Below are 14,280 nucleotides of genomic sequence, written 5' to 3'. Positions count from 1 at the left end.
GGCCGAGGAGCAGCTCGCCGCCGGCAGGGCGATTGCGCCGGACGCGGACCTGGCGGAGTAGGCAGCGCTGCTCTACTCCTACCCCTTCGCCCACGAGATCCGCCTTGCCCACTGGCGGTAGGCGGCGGAACTGGCGGCCGCCTACAAGGAGTGCGATGAGGCAGGCGAGGCGGTGTTCGGCAAGACCGGCGATGAGGACGACATCGCCAGCTCCGCCGAGGTCGCGCCCCGCCACAACGACCACAAAGCCGACACATTCGCAGGCGCCGCCGGTAGCAAGGAAGAGTAATGCACGATAGGTTGCCCACCGCTCAAGTCCCAAGAAGGCCACCGCTCCTCCCCTCCCATTGATGCCAAGCTTGGTTGGCTTAGCATCGTCGCCCGATAGAATGACACTATTAAGATAAAAGATTTGGTCTTGCTCACGTCCTTTGAGTGAATGTTTTTTACTAACAGGAATGCACCCTGGCATTTTCTTAGAAGCTACGTATTCTATTTTCGTTTATAATGTTTATTCAGTATGCAAGGCTGATTGGTTGATCGTGTTGCTTAGAATGGAATTTGGACCGTCTTAAGTAGTACTCCTATTTCCTTATGGACGAAAAAGAACGGTGCCAGGGAAGTTCATGTCTTAAAACTAGATAAGTTCGGAAAACAAACCACGAGCGGTTCAAAAAAGGACCGCCCTTCACCCTAGTAGTTCAGTTATCCAATGAGTTTTAGTCCAAACTTGAGGTCCTTGAGACGATGGTATAGGTAAGTTCAGTCATTAACATGTCATTCAGGTTTGCATGGAATAAAAAGAGAATTGTTTGTGCCTATCAGTTGTGTAAGTTGTTTCTCTTATGACTAATGCAGTCATTCTATGTTTAGATGTTACTGCCTATACACGAGTAAACCCGGCTATTAGAGTAAGAGCATCTTTCACAGGCGCACAAAATTTTCACGCGGTAAAATAGTTTTAGCGCGCCGGATCCAACATTGGTTTAGCAGATGCCAAAAAATTTGTGCCCAAAAAAACACGCAGTGCAAAGCACGTGCAATCCAGCTCCCCAAATTTGCAGCTTTTGATAGCGTTTTTTAGCGCGTGCCCAAACATTTTTTACGCGTGCACTGTTTTACAGCTTCTGCTGTAGCTATCCGGCGCTTAAAAATTCTACTGTGCTACTTGGTTTGATATATGGCATATGGCTCTGTTCTAAAATTTATTTACTGCCATACACCGGTGCAAAAGCGAAATACCAGAGAGCAAGTGAGCCATCCATATATACATGAACTTTTTTTTTAGTTGGAACTAATTCATGAGTACATCATCCATGTGAAGAATGCTAGTATCAAATAGACAAACACAAATGTTCCTAATACTAATGTTTTAGCTGCAAACTGCCGTCGACCGTGCTTAGTGTCTAACGGTCGTTTTGGCTCGATGTACCACGAGCGCCGGCACAGCGGGCACCTGTCGCTCTTCTTGAGGACGAGCTCCAAGCACGCGCCATGGAAGACGTGCGGCTTGCCGCATCCCGGCCACGCGGCGAGGTCATCGCCCTCGAGCAGCTCCAAGCAAACGGGGCAATCCTCCTCCCCGGCGTCGCACCGCACCGGCTCCGGCAGATGCAGCTCCATGCCGGCGTGGTACCCACGCAACGGTTCATCAGCCATGCCCTCCAGCGCGGCGCGCAAGCGCTCCATGCGCTCCGGCGTGTGGTCCTCAGGCCGGAGGATGCCCACGTCGACGAACACCTCGACGCGCTCGGCATGTGGTGGGACGGTCGCGTCGGCAATCAAGCTTGACCATAGCCTGTGGAGCCTCCTGTGGAAGCGGCTATGGTAAACCAGCGGGGCCACCGACGCGCCGACCCACCGGCGCAGCTCCCTCGCCGTGTCGCCGGCGGGCGGGACGACGAAACGGAGCTGGTAGACCTTAGTGCTTCCGCGCACCTGCTGCACGCCTCCGTCCGACGTCGCTGAGAAGTGGGTGCGGCGGTAGATCACCGAGATGTGCTTGCCGTTGCCTTTTTGGCTCCCCGCGGCGGCGACCCGCATGATGCCGGCCGTGCCAGGCGCTTGTCCGTCAACCTCGTCGTCGCTCTCATACTCCTCATCGATTCTAGTATTAGCTTCGTCCCTGCCGGTGCTGCTCGCCCTGACCGCTTGTCCGTCATCGTCGCCGCTGGCGCTGCGCGCGGCTCGCGACGACACTAAACTCGACCATAGCTCCTGCAGCCGCCCGAGGAAGCGACCGGGGAATACCAGCGGGAACACTCCCTCTTCCTCCTGCTCGTCGATGTCGTCATACCAGGAAACAAGGGAGCCCTCGAACTGGACGACGACGACCGCGCCGGCGGAGGAGGGGTCGGCTCCGGGCCGCGTGACGTAAAGGGAGCAGTCCTCACGCAGCTCCACCGCGGGCCGCAGCTTGGCGCGGGGCCTCTCCGCCCAGAGCGACGCGAGCACGACGCCCTGGGTCGACGAGGAAGACGTCGGTGAGCCAGATGGGATGGTCGGCGCTCGCGATCAACCTCTGCTCCCCACCGGTCTCGATCTTGAAGAACCAGGGGCGGCGAAGTTGTCGCTGCCGCTGATCCATGGCCATTATATTGCTCGATCGATCGCTCGACCTCTTTTCGTGCACTCCTTTGAAGTAAATTGATCTCTCGCTAATGCTTTGTGCGTGCAGCTGTGATTATATTGACCGACTGGAGACTGGGACTGGCCGACGACTCCGAAGTGCACTCTCATAGAAATCCCGGTTAGGATTGGGACACGGAGCGGACACCCTTCCAAGTTCCAACTTCACCCCGTACTCCTAGCTAGGGATGTATGCTAATCCTACATCTGGCATTTAGAGCATCTGGCTCTTGAATCTTTTTGCTTTGGCGGCTGCTACAAATCAGCCGGATGATTTCTTAGAGAAATCATCCGCCTGTACAACCGTCCGATAAACGTGCAAAGGGCCGTTGGATCAAAACAGGCAGCAGTGAGCGTGACAGCTTCAGCGCAGCCCCCGCGGAGCTCCAAACAAGCATCGACAGCTTTCGGTGAGCTCCATTGCAACCCGACGGAGCTCCAATGCAGCACCAATGCTCCGGCGGAGCTCCATTGCAACTCCGGCGAGCTCGAACGCAGCACAAAGACTCCGGCGAAGCTCCATTGCAACTCCGGCCGAGCTCCATTGCAGCTCCGATGAAGCTTCAACGATCTCCTTGGTGCTTCACTGCAGCTCCGGCGCGCTTCATTGCATCTCTGTCATGCTTCGTTGCAGCTCCGGCGGCGCTTCATTGCAGCCCCGGCGGAGCTTCGACGACCTGGAGAGCGCTCCATTGCAGCTCTGCCGCCGGCGACTTGCAGCAACCAGCCGCACCGCCCCGACGTTGCGCCGCAACACTATGGCCATGGACGAGTTCTTGCGTCGCAGCACCGATGGGTCGTCGACGAGCGGCCGCCTGCCCCTGTGTGTTGCGTCGCCCCCTCGGGGTTGCAGCACCGCGGCGGTGGCGCGTGGCGGAGATGCGCGGGGGGGGGGGGGGGGGGGGGGGGCGTCGCCAGCCGCCTCCTGGTTCGCCGCACCTGGGCGGGGTTGCCGGCGTCCGCCATGGGAGCCTATCTCCTTTCTCGCGTGTGACGACACAGAGATGGGGGAAAGGGGAAAAGCAATGCAGGAGAACGTGTGGAGAAGATTGGGTTCGAAGAGATAAGGCCGGCTGGGGAGCGGTGGATGGGCCCACAAGACACGTGTCCAGTCCAACGCGCGGCTTACGTTTGTTTGTTTTTATCCGGATGAAAACAAACGTTTTCCTTTTGCTTTGCAATGAACCAATGAAGCTATGATTACATCCGTACATCCATGTAGAGAGGCATAACCATTTTAACTACTCTAATATAAAAACATAAATAGCCCGCCATGACCACTGCTACCATAAGTAACAAGTTGTTAGGGCATCTCCAACGTTCCCCCCAAATCGCCATATACGTCCGAGCGCAGTTGTCCAGACCTCGCAAGCCATTCAATAACAACCATATCGATTCGTGGAGTAGTCCGAATCGCAATTTTTCCATAAACCAGAACCAAACGAGGGCGAGGGGCTTTGAGGGAGTTTGGACACGAGTCACGTAGAACTCCAAGACCCCGGCCCCACCCAAAGCTGAAGCGGAGCCGACACTTTTGTAGTTGGATGCACTATTTCCGCAACAAAATCCTCCAGTCTCCTCTTCCATGCCGCTGCTCTCCACCCAATTTCCGCCCTTTTTCGTCACGAGGGCCGATCATCCCCACTTGTCATATATATAGTATGAAAATAATGTGGGAGTGTTTTTTCATGCATAGAATCATTCATCTTGACAACAATGGTCAGTGGGCAATAATCAAACAACTTGAGAGGAGATGAAAGCAACTTTGATGAACAATCATTTCACTAACAAAAAATAAAAGAAGGCATACAATTGAGGAATTGAACAAACAAATTTTCCTTCCATTTAAATCCAATTATAATGACATCTTCGTATATACACCAAATACAGCTGGCGCAATTCATCGATAGATGAACTCACGAATACACAAACAACCAGTTGAATGAAGCTACTTCAGAGAACATTCAAGCTAGTAACTGTAGTTACAAGGTCTATCACTCTAGCTTGTGTTTGATGTCCAGCTTGTGTCTGCACATAGGGCAGATGTCCCTGTTCTGGAGGACGCCCTCCAGGCACGCGCCATGGAAGACGTGCGGCTTGCCGCGGCACCCGGGCCACGCGGCGAGGTCGTCGCCCTCCAGCAGCTGCAAGCAGACAGGGCAATCCTCCCCAGCGACGTCTACCCTCCTCCGCTTTGCCGGCCGCTCGTCTGCGTTTCTGCCTCTATCGTCATCGCCGGCTAATTCGCCTTCCGTGCCGCACCGTACCGGCACCGGCAAGGGCAACTGCATGCCGATGAAGCGCCCGGGCCACGGGTCCGCCACCATGCTTTCCAGCGCGGCGTACATGTGCCCCATGCTCGCCGGCGTGTAGTCCGCCCGCCGGAGGATGCCGACGTCCACGAACACCTCGACGCGCCTTGCTCCCGGCGGGACGCTCACCTGCGACGCCAAGATGGACCATAGCTCCTGGAGCTGCTTGGTGATCTCCTCGAGTTTCTTGCTCGAGATATCGGGGTATATGAGCAGGCCCAGAGACGATCCGGCCCACGCCAGCGACCTCGCCGTGTGGTCGCCGGTGGCGATGAACCGGAGCTGGTGCTCCGTCGTCCTCCCTCGCCGTTCCACGCCGTCCGGTGATGCCCTGAAGCGGGTGTAGCGGTAGAGCACCAAGATGTGCTTGCTGTCGTCTCCTCCTTCGCTCTCCACGGCGGCGACTCGCATGAAGCCGAGCGTCCTCCCGGCGCAGGCGAACCGCGGCGCCGAACCTCCAACGAGTTGCCCCTCGGGGACGAACTTCCTACGGTGCAGCGTCTGTAGAATGCCTAGCGTCACGTCATCGTCGGCGCTGGCCGCTTGTCCGTCGACCTCACCGTCGCTCTCCTCCTCATCCTCCTCCTCCTCGCTGCTGCTGCCATCTTCCTCGTCTTCCGAATCGACCGAGTATTCATCCTCGGGCTCGCTGTTGTCGTCATCGTCATCTTCGTTCTCCAACCCCTCGCACAGCGGCGGCGGAGGAAGAACGTGATCGTTAAAGCGACCCTCGAAGCGAACGGCGACCGCCTCGTCACCGGCGGGATCGCCTCCATCTCCATGCCGCCTCACGCGAGAGCAGAAGAAATCGCTTTGCATCACCAGCACCGGCCTCGGCAGCTCCACGCGGGGCCCCTCGGATGACAGCGATGCGAGCGCGAGGGTCCCGCTGGCGGTCTTGACGTAGGCTTCCACGACGACGCTCCGGCCGCTGGGCGGGCCGACGAGGGAGACGCTGGTGACGGCGCCGCGGCGGCCGTCCAGCACGCAAGACCTCACGGCTTCGCCGCCCTTGACGTCCATGGACCAGCAAAGGGTGGCCATGACGGATTACTCTGGTATAATCGTGATTACCCAGAGTTAAGCAAAGCGTGATCCTCTGCTTATATGGATGGATCCCAGTTACGTAGGATTGCACTAGGATTTGGCTCGGAGTCCATTTCGATGGACGATCGAGTTGCCGGGGAAAGCCGTCCGATCCCATCTAAATCAGTTTTGGTTCGTCTGATCGTCGTAGCAGAATAATCCGAAGTGCTCCACAATTTATTTTCCCGTCATTGTCAGAGAATTTCCTCTTGCGCGTATGGCGATACTCTCTCGTAGGAAATGTTTGTAGCGATTCAAACACATCCATGCAGCAAAATGATTTGTGTCAAGCTTCTAAATCAAGGGCGAAGCGACCGGTATATTAACTTTGGGGGTCAACCGATATGAATATAACATATTATTTTCTCACACATCTTTCGATATAGACCAAAATATCGATCGATATGGCTGATATCTGACCCGATATGTGCATTGATATAGACTAATACATACAGTAGTAGATGACAACAAGTCTTTCTTAGAAACAGTGAAAATAAGTTTAGGTATTTACAACTTCATTGATCGATCAAGGATATGTGTTTATAATATTCTGAAAAATGCATATGTAATTTATTGTTATTAATCCCTGATCAAGGATTTTGTAAATCTTTGTCAAATAGTTTCTTAATAAGCGAGTAAATAAACTAGTAATCTAAATCAGTTTTGCTAAAGCACATCCATTGCACATCTAAGTCCTATATCATTGATCTTATGTTGAGATTCGTGTGGATATTTTCTTTTTCTTTTTTCTTTTCCTCTTCATACTTGATTCACTCACTTAGATGTGCAATAAGTAGGGCACATCTAGATGTGCCCTAGACATTCCCAATCTAAATTTATTATGTTGACGCGTTGACATCCTACTCTCTTTTCTTTTTTACTAAAAGACATGTTTTGAACAAGAATATGGTTATTTTTTGGATATGTTTATGATATAACTACATATCACCAAATAACTGATATCCGTTATGCTGGTGGCAAACCGATACGAACCCGATATTCTATATTTCAAACCTTGATTTGTGTATTCAACAAAAACCCACTAGTCAAAGCAAAATAGGTAAGAAAATTTGCCATAACATAAAGAAAAACTTGCAGCATGGAGACAAAGCATTTGCAGTGGACCTCCAGAATCATTGCAACATATCATCTATGTGCTTCCAATTGAAAAAAGAGCTTTGATGTATTGCATGTTGAAATGATGTATGCATCATGGATATCTTAAAATCACTAACCAGCTAATGATTTTGTAGAGCCGGCCTCGCCAGTTGGGATCATGGGCATCCAATTTGGCTCATCGAATCCCCGTCGGTGCCGTATCCGGGGTTTAGCATGGTGAAAAACCTTCGGATCGATCTTCCCGTGGTCGTGTGCCATGGCGGTGTAACGATCTTTGCTGGCCTCTCCACCTGCAGTGATGAAGAAGGGCGGAGGAAGAGGGCATGAGCAGTACGGGCATGGCAGCAACAATAGATCATCACTGTGGAGAACAAAGAATGTGCATGTTGCTTAGCAGAGAGAGAGAGAGAGAGAGAGAGAGAGAGAGAGGCGCTGCACACACGCATGCCACGCATCAGATCTATCCAATTGAATGATCGAGGGTGGGGTGGGAGTCTTTTCCCTCTTCTAGACATAAGAGCGGGAGAACCTAGTTGGTGGGTACCCTTGTTGGGTGGGCGTGGACGCATCATCAGCTTGCAACATGGCAGTTGTGTAGCCAGCGAAGGTGGCGTGCTCCAATTGGTTTTCCTCCAACCACCTTGCTGCTACAAACCCAATGTAGATTTGTGGGGATCGCCAGTGTAGGAGTTTGTAGCAAGTAGCAAATTTTTTCTCAGTGCGAAACCAAGGTATCAATCCGTCGACGTAACTGCATTCTTGCAACGGTAGTTATTTTCAACAACACAATTAAAACTTCAATTGTGTCCGCAACAGAGCTAACAAGGGTGTCAACCTTGCTAGTCTTGCTAGTTGCACAAGGTAATTAAGAGGCAACTTGTTTTTTTTGCGAGGAATTAAGAGGCAACTTGGTAGATAATACTTTTGTATTTTAAATAATAAAACAAAACAGAAAATAAAAAGACATGCAAAATTTGTTGGAAGGTGATTTTTATGCTAAAAACTGAACCGCGGCTCATAGGTTCACCAAGTGCATCTCTCCAATACATAAAAGTGCGGCAAGTAATATAATCATGTGGAGAAAACGCAGAATGAAATTTTTCACGCTCATGTTAAACATACGGATGTGTTGATTCTACATAGGCAGTACGTCCAAATATATTAGACTGAGATACCCTTTGCATCTTATAGCAAAATAGCATGTCCCTTAGATCGAGATCCCTCTGCACCATCTGAACTTTAAGTGTAAAACCATGTAATTACTGTAAGCAAGATGATATATTGTTAGTTATGAGATCCAAATGAATAATCTAATAAACCTTTATCCTCAATGGCAACAATTCAATACAAGCGTTTCCAGTTTCTGATACTGTGCTAGTTTATTTGCAAGATTGAACTTGAGTAATGCACATCTCTCCGACTACTGAGTACTTATCTAGATTGGCCAAGAATAAACAAGCAACCGGAAGAAATATACATCTATAGGTTAAATATAAAGGCACCATGAATATAAATATAAAAATAATAATTCATCACATGATCTACAACACTGCTAAAAATACATCAGACGGTGGCACCTCGGCTCAAAGAACCGGATCTGCCCTTCATACCAGCCGAAGGATTTGAATCTTCTGTTACACGGTACAAATTGACATCATGCACGACCAGAATATATTACAACACACAGGGTACATGGGTACGATATTAGAACTCTTAGCGAGGCAAAGACGGCACTACACGCTTTACAGGAAATGGAAGCTACTCTCGCTTGAATGGAATAGCTCTCTCACGCGAGATTGAGCCGGCTTGTTTTTCTGGGTTTTTTTTTCCGCGAGCAAACACCTCACTGGTTCGTTCCAACTTTGAGATCGTTGCTTCACATGTTTCATTCGCTCCGATAGTTTCTTTGTGTCTTTGTTTCTTTTTTTTATTTCTTTGTTCTTTTCCTGTTTACTTTGGCTTTTTTTTCTTTTTTTTCACCGGTTTCTTCATTTCTTTATTTGTTTTTATGGGTGTTTTATATTTTCATTATTTTCATATCGTTTTTCTTCATTTTTCACGCTTCTTACCTAGTTTTTCAGTTTTTTCATGAGTTTCTCCATTTTCTCTTGTGTTCTTTGTTTTTTGTCGGTTTTCACTGGGTTTTTTTCGTTTTTCTTCTTCTTCTCTTCAGTTTTTTCTTTTCTCGGTTTTCCTGATTTCTCTTGTTTCTTTTTTCACTTTATTTTTTTGGTTTCTCTCAGTTTTTATTACACATTCAACACTTCTCATATTCATCAGACAAAAATTATATGCATGTTTAACATTTTAAATACACGATTTTACCTTTTTTTATACATTTTTGGTATAGATCTAATACATTTTTCGAAAATGTTTAATTTTTTTCAAATACAAGTTTAATATTTTTTGAATACATGATCAACATGTTTCCTGACATTTTAACATTTTTCAAATGCTTCTTTAATATTTTTAAATAAAATATTGACATTTATTGAATACATGTTCAAGATTTTTTCTATACACGTTTAACTTTTTTTCAAATGCTTGGTTAACTTTTTTTAATACATGGTCAACATTATTTTCGATACACATTTAACATTTTTCAAATGACTGATCAACATTTTTCCAAATGCAAGATTAACATTTTCTGAATACATGGTCAACATTTTTTCTATACACATTTAACAGTTTCCAAACTCTTCATTAACATTTTTTAAATACTTGTTCAATATTTTTTAAATACCTGATTAACATTTTAAAATTCATGATCAACTTTTTTCACAGACATTGTATATATTTTATATACTTTTTTGGTATACATGGTTAACATTTTTTCGAAGAACATTTAACATTTTTCAAACGCTTGATTACCTTTTTAAAAGTACTTGTTTAACATTTTTATAAATGATTGATTAATGTTTTTGAAATACATAATGGTTTTTTTCACACACTTTGTATATTTTTTGTATACATTTTTGGTATACATGGTCAACATTTTTCTATACATATTTAACATGTTTCAAATGCATGGTTAACATTTTCAAAACATGATGTAAAATATAATTTTATAATATATCAGCTCTGTAAAGAAATATAAGGGCGTTTAGATCACTACTTTAATGATCTAAGTGCTCTTATATTTCTTTACGAAGGGAGCATATGTTTATAGTTTTTGGAAGTGTAAACAAAAGTTAAATAACAAATAAATCCAAAAATGAAAAAAGTGAAAAAATAATAGAAAGAATGAGGATGTGACCTCCAGCGCACCTGGGCCTGCCCACCTCGCACTGCCCTTGACATGAGGGTTCCCTTCGTCTCACTATAAGCGAGACATAGGGGCGCCCCAACGTTGGAGACAAATGAAGAGGAGTGATGCTTCTGTTAGTTTTTATGCACTGATTTTTTTCTGTTATTTTTGATGATTGCACAAGCTGTCCCAGTATTTGCTATGACTACTTTCAACATACCAAAGAAAAATTTGGAAGGTATACATGATGCTATAGTTGGATATTGGTGGGGTGATGATCAAGATAAGAAACGGATGCACTAGATGGCGTGGTGGACATTGTGCATACCTAAATTAAGTTGAGGTATGGGCTTCCGTCACTTACATTGTTTTAATGTAGCCATGCTTGCAAAGCAATGCTGGAGGTTGTTAAGAGAGTCCGGATTCCTTATGTTCTTCTATCCCAAGGACGGAATATTTTCCTGATGGGATTCTTTTGAAAGCTAAACTGAAAAGTGGATCATCATTCACATGAAAAAAATATTATGTCGGGTCTTGAAGCTTTCCAGGAGGGCTATATATGGAGGGTTGGGGATGGAACACAAATTGATATCTGGAGTGATAACTGGTTACGACCAGTAAATTCTAGTCTACGAGTTTTAACTCCTAAAGGTAGGAATTTAGTGCAAAAAGTTTGTGATCTGATCAATCCAGTCTTGGGTCAATGGGATGAGGAGCTCGTTAGGGATATTTTTGGCCAATTGATGTTGAATCTATACTGTCAATTCCGCTAGTGGATGATTGTGAGTATTTTGTTGCATGTCACAATTGAAAAACATGCATATTTTTAGTAAAATCGTCCTACTATGGTGAGTGGAACCGTAAGTTTAGAAGAAGTTAAGCCAGTGATCATGACACTGGACGAGCAGGAGATAGGGAGGTTTGGAGGAATTTATGGGCATCTACTGTGGCACCAAAAGTGTAAGTTTTTGGCTGGAGAGCACTGAAAGAATCTATCCTGTGTGTGGGTATATTAGCACGTAGACACGCCGTTCATTCGAGTCAATGCCCTTTTCGGTCCACTGGGATATGAAGATTTGAAGCATATCCTTTTTTACTTGTACTAGAGCAAGGTGCATTTGGAAGGAATTAGGAGTAAAAGAAGAGGTAGAAGTGTCTTTGTGTGCCGACATATCTAGAGCCGTTGTGTCGGAGGAGCTTTTAAAAAACAACCATTCAGCGCCCTCATGCCAAGAAGTTCGCATACAAGAGCTAGTTCTAAATACCGCTTGGTATATTTGGTGGGAGAGTAGTGAAGCAACACATGGAGAGAAGCTCCAGCCAATCAAACGATCTATGATGTCAACTAGTATTTTATCACTTAATTATATTAGAAGCGGGAAGAAAAAAAAGCTCAAAGGCCTTGAGTGAGATGGCATAAACCCCATGAAGGGATGTGCATGGTGAACGTGGATGCTTCTTTCAATCAGGAAACCCATGTGACCCCTTCAGGCGGGGTGGTGATTAGACTCTAATGAAGGATTTGTGGCCCCTTGATGCTTCAGAATTTAAGGAGCACCGGATGTACTTATGGTTGAAGCTACTGCTGTTCGAGATGGTGTAAGATTTGCTCAGCAAATGGGGCATTACAAGGTTATTCTTTAGTCCGACAATGAGCAGGTAATGTCGACTCTTATCTCAAGGGTTTTTTTTTTGTGACTGCAAGTTCAGCAATTTTCCATGGCTGCATGCTACATGCAAGTGCCTTTGACTATATTTCCTATGAGTTATGCCCTAAGGAAGCAAATGTGGCAGCACATGAGATAGCTAGATCGTTTTTGTTTTATTTACATTTTTTTACCATGATCAATGAACCCCCTACATTTCTCAAGCAGTGGCTTATAAATAATGTGACGATTTTTGATAAGAAATAAAAAGCCCTCGGGCTTGTTGGTAAAAAACAAGAGAGCGATTTGGCTGCTACCTGGGCCAACATGCTAATTGGGCGGCTACCATGCTACGATGCTACACTACTATGGACCTTAAGGCTTGCCGCTGGCCGATTAGTGACAGCAACTGGTAGAGAAATTTCTAAAAAAAAGCAACTGGTTGAGGAGCGCTCTTTTAGGAGCCTCCGCAACGATGCCACATATCATGCTTTGAGTGCTCCCGCCAAAAATAAAATATTTTTATGCACGCATTTTTAGCTTTTTAGATGATTTTTTTGGGGGAGAGGGCTCAACTTTTCGGTTATCTACCGGTCTTTCTTAGCTTTTCGAAAAGAAATTGCATGAAAAACTGTATTTTTTTCCATGAAGGCATGGTTTTTCTTTCGCGAGGCACGGACATGCCTCTGAAAATGGGAAAAACAAGTTTTTTTTCTTCCATGACAGGCATGGCTTTGTTTTTGCGAGAGGCACGGCTGTGCCTCTCGAAAACGAAAAAGAAACGTGTTTTCTTTTCTTTTTCTTTCATAAGAAGTACGGTTTTACTTATGTGAGAGGCACAGTTTTGCTTCCGCAAGAGGCACGGCCATGCAACTCGGAAACGGCTTTCGGAATGGGAAAAAACGTGCTCCCGTTTTGTTTTTTCATCTAGTTTTTTTTTGTCAAAACCTATCAACAGGGGATCTAGTTTTAAAGATCTCAACGCGAAGAATTCAACGGTGAAAACCGCTCGAAATTTGGACACACGGTTAAGAGATAAAACGTTTTGAATAAACAGATCTACGAAAAAATGGAAAACTGCCAGATTGCAACAAGTGGCGCACATGCAACACACCACTTGTCACAACCTAGGGACGGGGGAGTGATATTTGGAAGGAGTACTCCTCAATTGATGATTTCGCCGATTAGTTCAAGGAAAATCATTAAAACCAATCGGATGATTTCTCTCCATTGTGAGCCGCTTCCTCCGCGTGACACGTACCCATGTGGGCCACCCACTGCTTCACCCTCCACAAGGCCAATCTTATCTCTTCCGCAGCAGACGCCCTCCTCCACTCGTTCTTCTTCCTCTCTTTTCCCCTTTCGAATTCTTTCTTTGTCACTCTGCTTCCAGCCATGGTCGCGCCCACTCCTCTCTTCCTGCCCTCTCCCACTCGGATCCGACGAGGAGTGTTCCTGCTGCAAAGTGGCACCTCTACGCTGCCGCGACGAACACGACGACGGTAAGCTTATTGCTGAGAAGGGGGCGCCATCGGGGTTTGCAACGGCCGTGGTGCTCCAATCCACCTCGCCGGAGCAGTCGACATTCGCTGCGCCGCTGTTTGTTGTGCTGCAGCTGCAATGAAGCATCGTCAGAGCTGCGACGGGCTACCGGTGCTACGTTGGAGCACCGTCGTGCAGCTGTTCGCGCTGTAATGAAGCATCGTCAGAGCTGCAATGGGTGGCCGATGCTGCGTTGGAGCATCGCCGCGCCGATGTTGCGCTACAATGGAGCATCACCGGAGCCGCGACGAGCTGCCGGTGCTGCATTGGAGCACCACCGAAGCTGCGATGGGCCACCGGTGCTGCGTTGGAGCACCGCCGTGTCGATGTGGCGCTACAATGGAGCATCACCGAAGCTGCGACGAGCTGCTGGTGTTGCATTGGAGCACCACCGAAGCTGCGATGGGCCACCGGTGTGGCGTTGTCGTTGCTGCCCAACGATGAACTCCGTCGATGATGGGATGCGGCTCCTGCTTCCGAGCGGGGCGGCGCTGCTTCCGCGGCGAGTCGTGCTGTGGCACAACGTGTGTTTGACCGATCCAACAGTTGCGAGAAGAAAGATTGAATGGCCCGCCACCCGACTGATTTCCCGAAGAAATTAGTGGGCTGATTGGTAGCAGACGCCTTAGTTCACTGAGACTACGAGGCAATAGTGGGTGCGGCTACGTGCCGCCCGTTGTGATTACTAGCATGGGGTCGC

At 47.4% G+C, this 14,280-nt stretch overlaps 1 protein-coding gene across 1 annotated transcript; it reads right to left on the bottom strand.

Annotated features, from left to right (window-relative positions):
- Positions 1–4,622: 4,622 nt before the first annotated feature.
- LOC125531974 (uncharacterized) lies at positions 4,623–6,461 on the bottom strand. The gene has a single exon (XM_048696163.2). It carries the CDS (start codon positions 5,982–5,984, stop codon positions 4,623–4,625), a length of 1,362 nt encoding a protein of 453 aa, XP_048552120.2. The 5' UTR covers positions 5,985–6,461.
- Positions 6,462–14,280: the final 7,819 nt, after the last annotated feature.

The sequence above is a fragment of the Triticum urartu genome, chromosome 7A (assembly GCF_056163025.1).
Source record: "Triticum urartu cultivar PI428250 chromosome 7A, HENAU_Tu73, whole genome shotgun sequence".
Taxonomy (NCBI): domain Eukaryota; kingdom Viridiplantae; phylum Streptophyta; class Magnoliopsida; order Poales; family Poaceae; genus Triticum; species Triticum urartu.
This window is presented reverse-complemented; position numbering and strand designations above follow the sequence as displayed.

Bases quoted from the DNA above. Each gene is read 5' to 3' on its own strand.
- LOC125531974 (XM_048696163.2), bottom strand. From the start codon at position 5,984: ATGGCCACCCTTTGCTGGTCCATGGACGTCAAGGGCGGCGAAGCCGTG.